Source organism: Cyprinus carpio, chromosome A9, assembly GCF_018340385.1.
Source record: "Cyprinus carpio isolate SPL01 chromosome A9, ASM1834038v1, whole genome shotgun sequence".
NCBI classification, from domain to species: Eukaryota; Metazoa; Chordata; class Actinopteri; order Cypriniformes; family Cyprinidae; genus Cyprinus; species Cyprinus carpio.
In genome coordinates, this window is record NC_056580.1 from 24209881 (window position 1) to 24218818 (window position 8938).

The 8938-nt window shown below is 34.9% G+C and overlaps 1 protein-coding gene across 1 annotated transcript in view; it reads left to right on the plus strand.

The window, feature by feature from the left end:
* The window catches only part of LOC109063926 (ubiquitin-conjugating enzyme E2 E3-like), a 36425-nt gene extending 29808 nt beyond the window's left edge, over positions 1–6617 (plus strand). Inside the window, exon 4 of the mRNA XM_042764201.1 lies at positions 5598–6617. Coding sequence (XP_042620135.1) covers positions 5598–5775 — 178 coding nt within the window. The 3' untranslated portion in view covers positions 5776–6617. The remainder of the gene's footprint in view (positions 1–5597) is intronic.
* Positions 6618–8938: the final 2321 nt, after the last annotated feature.

Genomic DNA, 8938 nt, shown 5'->3' on the forward strand with positions numbered 1-8938 from the left:
GGATAACAAGTCCTTGCTTGGTCATTAAAGCAGTCTCTGCAGAGAGAAATGTGTGCTACAGGAAGTGGGCGAACTGCAAACACATTTGAGGTGATTATAGTGTGTGTGCACCTCGAGGGAGCGCTGGATTACACAATACCTGAGCCCAGAGCCCATCACTGCGGTGGCAGAGCTGCCTACCATAGGGCTGCTGGATTATTGAGGTCGCCCCTGTTTTTCAGCAAGATTACTGCCTGAAATACACAGCTAACATACTTTCCGGATTATATAACATTGACACAGGGTATATAACATTGACACAGTTGTAATTGCATCATAAATGTGGTTGTTATCGTTGGCGGACCTCCCCGTATCTGCTTTAGGCTTACCCATAACCGCTACAAAATAGTGAGAGTGAAAATCTGTTGAAGAGGGAAATTTCCAGAGGAATTTTTTATTTTTTTTGAATTGTACAGAGCCCCTAAGGGGACATGGTCGTTTAAAAATAAAAACCTAATATAAAGGTCAAAAGTATAAAATTCTGGTCTGGGTGCAATTCTATGGGGACATTAAATTAAAAATGTAATGCTTTTGGATTTTCTTGCAAAGATATTTTTCACTCTGTCATTGTTAGTTTCATTTTATTTTATTTATTGCATTTGTTTACTTTTATTGCATTTGTTTACTTTATTCATTTATTGTTAAATCTGGTTTCAGGTTATTTAGTTTATATTTTGTAATATGCCATGTAGCAAGATTTATTTGTTGCTTTATTCATTTTAATTATTCATGAAAATATATTTGTTTAATTTTTTTAATTTATTTTTTTCCAGTTAGACTGGTTTATTTCAGTAAACGAAAATGTTTTCATTGCACACAGGTTTGCTAAAGTTCAATTCCATTGCTTTTCACAATGCATATTATAACTAAACATAACCATATTTAGCATATTCTAGCTAAAATGGGACTGACAGTATATTCTGCTGAATTGTGAAGTTAGCCTATGAGTTTATTTTACTCTGTATTATTTCTGTGTAGATCTGATCCTTTCATCTTCCCGTGCTTGTGTGGATCTCTTGTATTTTCTGGAAACCATGTGGAGGTGATTGTGTTTCCGAGAAGCACGTGTCAGTCTTAGTCTCAACAAATGCGATTGTCCACTTGATTGCCAAGAATTCATTAGACTCTAGAGGACTTTGGCTATTAACAGTGGCTTTTTTTTTTCAATCATTTGCCACTGTTATGTTCCTGTTAAGATTTTTCTAAATCTGTTATGAGTGGCTCTTCAATGTCAACATAATTGCTTCAAATCTTCACAGTCCAGCAACAAGAGGGCAGGCAGACACTTTAGCGTGGATGGTAATACATAGAGCCACATTAGCAGCAGCTGCTCATTACTGTGATGCGCCTGTACATCCAACATATTGAAGAGGTCATGATCAGCTGTAAACACATGGAAGTGAATTGACAGATGCAGCAATAGTCTTTTCACAAGATTTAGTTTGTCATGCATGTCAGACTATTTGCAGATTAGCCAAATGCAAAATGTATTTATGAGTTTTACACTCGTGTATGAGGCTGTGTTGGAGAGTGACTGTGTGTGTGTGTGTGTGTGTGTGTATATATATATATATATATATATATATATATATATATATATATATATATATATATATATATATATATATATATATATAAATATATTTATATATATATATATGCAGGAATATTAGACTGCTGGCACTTTAAGAACTGCCGGATCCAATATGCTGTTACACGTTTTCTTTCTCAGATCTTTGCTTTAACTTAAAGGGATAGTTCACCCAAAAATGGTGTAGAATGCTGCTGATGTAGAATCTGCATTCACTGCGCCTTGTTTACGAGCTGAGGAATGCACAAGTACGCATCGTGGTACTCTCGTGAATGGCAACAGACGCTGACACTGAAAAAAAGAAATTTTCAATAAAGTAGTTATTTAAGTTTTCTTTGCGCACAAAAAAAAATTCTCGTAGCTTCATAAAATTACTGTTGAACCACTGATGTCACATGGACTATTTTAACAATGTCCATACTACGTTTCTGGGCCTGGGAACGTTTCTGTTGCATTGCTGTTTATGCAGGGTCAGAATGCTCTTGGATTTCATCAAAAATATCTTAATTTGTGTTCCGAAGATGAACGAAGGTCACTGAAGGTGTTACGGGTTTGTAAGGACATGATGGTGAGTAATTAATAATACATTTTTGGGTGAACTATCCCTTTAAGACCTAAATTACAGTGTTTACGAGGATCCTTGCGAAGTGTGTATTTAACCATTCAAGGCCTATAAAGCGGCAAAAATAATGTTCAATACGTCCGCACTGTAGCACCATCTTCACATGTAGGCGCCTCTCTGACAGCATGCACTTATAGCGAAATGAGTTCTCCTTCGCTGCTGATTGTATTTCAACGGCTTAAAATCACTTGTTTTTAAACCGCAATGCTTAAAAACACGTGCAAACGATAAGTTTTCATGACCATGTAGCACAGCAACGTCACGTGAGCGTGTAATGCGATAGACGCGTTAGTCTAATATATTTCCCGGCTGACAAATTTCTACTGGTTAATTGTGTAGCGTATATCACCCACCCCTAATATTATAGTATATACTAATATACTGATTCATATACTTATATTACTATATATTTATTTATGTTTTTTTTTTTTATGATTGTGTTTTTAAGCCTGATATTATGCAATAATTAATACAGTTTCTAAAGAAATGCCTTCAGCTCCTGTTTGGGGTTAGATGAACTTGAAACCAGCCTAATTAAACAGGGTTTCTCTAAGACGTTTGGTTGACTAGTTGATTATGAAATGAAGTAGTTTTTTACATCCTTATGATGAGGTTGCACACTTCCTTTTGTGTGAGTTTAGTTGCTCTGCGGTAACGCTGAGAACCCCTGACAGAGCCAGGGCAAAGTGTTACACTGGCATGAGGCTCACCTCGCTTTACTAAAAACAGCCTACCGAAGACCTGTCAGATTGATGTTCAGAGGTGTTAAAAAAAAAAAAAAGCTACGTGGCAGCAATGAATTGTTCTGTTACTTTTCACACCGTCCGCTTCTATTATCTTCCCGCTTTGCTGTAATTCTGCCTATTCTTGGCCCTCTACTTTATGCCAAGTTGAGCTTGACAGTTGTCCTCTATTGCTGTAAAGCATGAGTGGATATTCAGTGTGTAGGCTGGTGACTTGCTGGCAGAGACGAGTGTTTCATCACATGCTAATTGAGCAATAGATGCCGATGATAAGTGCCTGCTCATGGCTGCGTCTGCTACATTCACCTGTCTCCTCCATTAGAGCCTGGTCTCTCGCTCTTCTACACCAGCAAAGAATCACAGGAGTGGGCCTTTATTTTTCCTTCATTGCCCTTATTTTCCTCCATTAGCCATGTTTGTGTGCTTGTCCCTGTTATCTCAATCTGTCCTCTGACTCCCCTTCTCTGCGACCTGTGTTGCAGATATTTAACTTGCTCTATGGGTCCTACATAATCAGATCCATTTTCAGTCTAGGTCAGATGCATTTTCAGTGTAAAGATTCTGTTGTATTAACATACACTATTGGTCAGGGGGGGGGGGGGGGGGGGTATATCCATACATATTGTCCTGATACGGCATCTTTGTAATGTATATGTATATATATATATATATATATATATGTATGTGTGTGTATATATATATATATATATATATATATATATATATATATATTATATATATATATATATATATATATATATATATATATATATATGCTATTATATAGTATTATAGTGGTTCAATGCATTATATTGTTTTTTTTTTTTTTTTTTTTTTTTTTTTTTTTTGAGACACAGTTTTTTTTTTTTTTTTTTTTTTGAGATAAAGTTATATTTTGTGAACAATGACGAGAAGCGTTCTTGACATAATCAAATTTTATGTGTAGGCTATAGGCTACTCAACTTGGTATTTCCGAGCTGTCTGAAACACGTCTCTATACTCTTGTGCGCGCTTTGATTGTGTTGCAGAACAGTGCGTGAGTATCGAGTTGAGCTCCCTTTCATTTCTTATTCTTGTGGTATAAAATTATGGAGACAGATTAGTCTCAAATATAATTCACGCAAAAAACACGATTCACACATGCGTAGACAATTTCACATGCATGAAACCTAATTCACGTACACACAAAAAAAATTCACGTGCGTGAAAAAAAATATATATTCACAAAAAGCAATTCACATGCGCAAAATAAAATTATATATTCATAAATACATTTCACAAATGCAAAACACAATTCGTAGATATACAACTGTGCACAAAAACCTTTGAATGTTTAAAATGTACGAGTGTCTGAATGTACAAATCGTCATTTACTACGAATCCACTCGGATTTGTGTGTGTGTGTGTTTTTGAGGACTTTCCTGGCAGAGCTCTCTTCCCACGTGGGTCTGTCGTACTCTTTAGCCAATCAGATGCGAGCTTACCATTCAACCAATCATATCATAAGCCACTTGCTTGAACATGGATTGGCAAATTAATCTGCGAATCATGTGCGTGCCGAACAGTAAAGGGTCTCATCCGTACGTATCATGGATCAACTGTGATCAGTTTAACCCCTAATATGTGACAGATCAGAGCAGAAAAGTTCTTTTATATTCTTATTTAACATGAAATCGTCAAATAGCTACTTTTTATTTACTTATTTATTTACTTTTATTTACTTACTTAGTCGCATACAACAAAAATACTGAATAATAAGAACAATCATTAACACGCAATAAATAACAGTGTCATATCTATACACATTTTTCCCAGAACGTTCTTGTGACCCGGTAGCGACCCAGCTTTGCATTACAGTAATAAATTACATTTGAAAATATAGAAAAGTTATTATTTCAAAAATCTTACAAATCTTACAAATCTTAATTATTCCAGTTTTTTGACCATTGTATAAGAAAGTTTAATAACCTGTTACTTTTTTGTGATTTATTTATCCTTTTATTTTAGTAATATTGTTCAGTGCCACATCAAAGTCACCCGTTATTTGTCATTGTTAATTAGTGCATATCTTGTTTTCTTTTCTGTGAGCAAGAATGATCAACTTGAAAGTGTTACATTGTGTCCTGTGATTGTGATCATCTGTTAATATATGCATGCCACGTCAGTGCTGCTTTAAAAAGTGTGTGGTGGTGTCATGCATGGAAGAGAAGTCTGTTAATAACATGTTTGTCCTGGGTACTATATGCATTGTGATGCACAGAATTAATAACAATTAATATAAAAATCTGATTTTATTTTATTTATTTTTATTTATTTAATTTTATCCATAATCATTTTGTGCAGAAATGTAAGCTGAAATCAAACCAAATCAAACATTTTATTTATTTACTAAAGTTGTGTATTTATTTTGGTAAAACAATGTTTTCTTAATTCAATGAAAAAAGTTTAAAAACACAAATTGTTTGTGATATATTTGGATGTCGGTTTACCATGCTTCTGTTAATCGGCCAATGCTGGTATTCTAAAAAAAAGATGGATACTGGCCAGTATTTTAGTCTGGGTGTAAGATGCTCAATCACCTTGTCTTATGTGTGTTTTTCAGTGCGGGACCCAAGGGTGACAACATCTATGAGTGGAGATCCACCATCCTGGGCCCTCCAGGTTCAGTCTATGAGGGAGGCGTGTTCTTTCTGGATATCACCTTCTCTTCCGATTACCCCTTCAAGCCACCAAAGGTACAGTGTGGAAAACCATCTTCCCTTTTTATTCACTATTTTTGAGGTATTAAAACAGGGGATGCTTAATCCTGCTTCAAGTGATCTGCCTTCATGCATTGCTTACTTACAACTCTAATCAAAGTCTTGAAAATTACAGGCAAGTGTACCAGGATGGAGCTTAACTCAGGCTGTGTTTGAAAACCTAGTGAGCAGTCATGCTTTCTACTGCTCATATACTGTAGGCTGCTGCCTTCTGAGGGAGAATCCTGACTGACATAGCGCTTTATAAGTGAATGATACATGAAATGCTTACGAATGCATTAGAACTTGGTCAGAAGCAGGTGTCTTAGAAGGCAGCATCATCATGCTTTTAGAAGCTGCATAGACAGCTCATTAAGTTTCACAAAAGGGTCTCAATCTAAATGCAAAATCAAATGCATTGGAATGTATTTGGAAGCATTTCAGAATGAATACATCAAAGCTGTTCTTGAATGTGGGGCAGAACTTAAAACAGCTGTATCAGCTATTTGATGCTGTTCTTGAGAATAGAAGATCATGAATCAAAGTCCCATGACATTTCTAAGCCATATGAAAGTAAATGATCATTTAAATAATTAAATAATCTGAAAGGTTTTGTAAAGTGGTACCTCATGCACATTTATTTACTATATATTCCATTGTTCTACAGCCTTATCACACATCAACATGATGGAAAAACATTTTTAAAGCCATTGTTGACTATTTAAAGGGTTTTTTGTTGCGTGTTCATATGGCATGATGGTATAAAATATTTCCCAACCACACTGAAAAAAGGCTGGCTTTGAAACTTTTGCTAGTAAATTTCACAAATAATTACAAATAACACATTGAATTAAATGTGATGTAAATGTTTTAAAGTTGAAAGTGAAAAAAAGAATGTTTTAAAGTTTTCATGTAAAAAAAAAAATACTCCATTAATCTGTTTTATTTACCACATCAAAAAAAAAAAAAAATATGATAAGTATTTAAGAGGCAAATATACATAAAAACTACAATACACTTTACACAGTGGGTTTAAAAATTCAAATTTTTAAAATGTAATTTTATTCTGGAAAATAACGTTTTAGGATTTATAAATGTAAAATAAAAAATGTTATGATGTAAAATATTTAAGATTCTGGACTATTTCTTGTTCACTAATCTTACTAATCTTTTATCCATTAAAGTTCAAGGCGGAGAACAAATGTTTCAATTCAGCTTTTCACTGGAATTATTACTACTTATTTCATTTGTAATGGAAAAAGCTATTAAGCTGTTATAGTAAATACACAATAGAAGCATTTTCACAAGTAGACTCTTGAACACATCTGTGGATGTGTAGTTTGCTATTATTAGTAGAACAGTGGCCTTTAATTAAGATGTATTAGCTCTAGCAAGGACACTCTGTAACAGATCATTCAGAACAGGTATTGACCTCTGTTAAAATATCTCAAGGATAATGTGAAGCTGAACGATTATTTTATCTAATTTGTGTGCTGGATGGCTGAACGTACTCCTTCCAAGCATCGGCTATTTCCAGTGTGAAGCAATAAGCGAGATGCCGACAGGCAGCGATGTGGTTTAGGGAAGCTGGTTTACTACAGCTCCAGTTATAAAGGTGAAAGAGTCAACCACGGCATTTCGGATTAATTAGCATCCGAATCTCCTTCCTCAGTATGTTTGGGAATTTGCCACGCTCTGAGTGGCTCTTCTCCTCAGTCTGGCCCTCATCTCGTAATGGCATCCTTGCATCTGTAAACAACAAGTTTATATAAAGCTCACGGGCTGGAGGGGGCTCTTTGTTCAGATCAAGCCACTGCAAAGCTCTAATCCACTAATTATAAACAGGATTCATCCTCTGCGGTGGATGGCGGGCAGAGCTGGCGGCCCGCACCCCCTCATTCTTTTGTCACCAGATGAAACGCAAGGCAACTTGGGGGCTGATCTCGCCTACATTCGTTTGGGTTGGTGCTCTGAAGTAGTTGTCCGCTCTCGCTCACTAAGCGGTGCTGCCTGGTTTGTGGTCCGCTAATCTGTGCTTTTGTGAATGAGTCTGTCTGTGTTTGGGAGCAGGGTGGTAAAGAGAGAGACTTTTAGCATTTCATCCTAAAATTCTATCTAGAAATATGGGTATCGATTAACTCGAGCTGTAAAAGGCTCTAATGCATTGGCTTTACAGAGCAGTTTGGTTGGGTCATTCTGTGCCTTTAAAAAGAGCTCTTTCTCTTTTATTTTGTGTGTTGTGTCTTTTTTTTTATTTTGTCTTTCTCTAAAACTCTAAAATCCTACCTGGCTGTCTACTGCCTACAGAGATGCCTTTGTTGCTAAGCTAATGATGCCATTCCCTAATAAAAGGATGATAATTGAATAAAGATCTGATTATGGTTTTGATTAACATTCAAATAGGTTCAACTATCAACAAGTTCATTTGCAGTCATTTATCTCTGAACCTAGGGAGCGTTTACTTTACTGACACGGTTTTGGATACACCACTGCTGTGTTTTGGGGGTTTTGAAAACTTTTGAAAAAAAAAAAAAGTTTTGTAATTTACTGTGTAAATTACAAAAACACAACTTGGTGAAAATGGTGAAGTCATACTTATGCATATTACGCGTTCCCGTAGTGTTTCTTTAGAAAGTGGCATCGCCAACTACTGGCCTGGCATGCATAATACAATGTTTTATCATTTTTGCCGATGCATGTGAACGGGGATCATTTTGGCAATGTCGTTGTCTGCATGCAAATCTTTTAAAAAATGTAAAAACCAAAAAAAAAAAAAAAAACTATCCAAATAAGTATTTTTTATATATATATATAAGATATTTATAATATATATAATATTATATATATATATATATAATATATTTATATTAATATTTTGCTTAAGTGTATGTGTGTTGCATTAAATATACAACACATTTTATGTTAAACATGATACTTTTACATTAATATTAAATACAATTATTTTATAATTAATATTATATTTGTATTTTCTTGCAAATTTCCAAAATTCTGTGCAAAGTTTAACATTTTAGCCACCTTAAAACTTTAAACTTAAAACTTAAGACAAAAATACACAGCACACACAGTTTTGGGTAAAGTAGGAACATTTCTCAATATTTATGTTTACATTCAACATTTCTCTCAACTTGCTCTTTTCTTGGATTAATATTTCAGTGTAAATGTGGCTAGGAAATTCTTAAGAAAG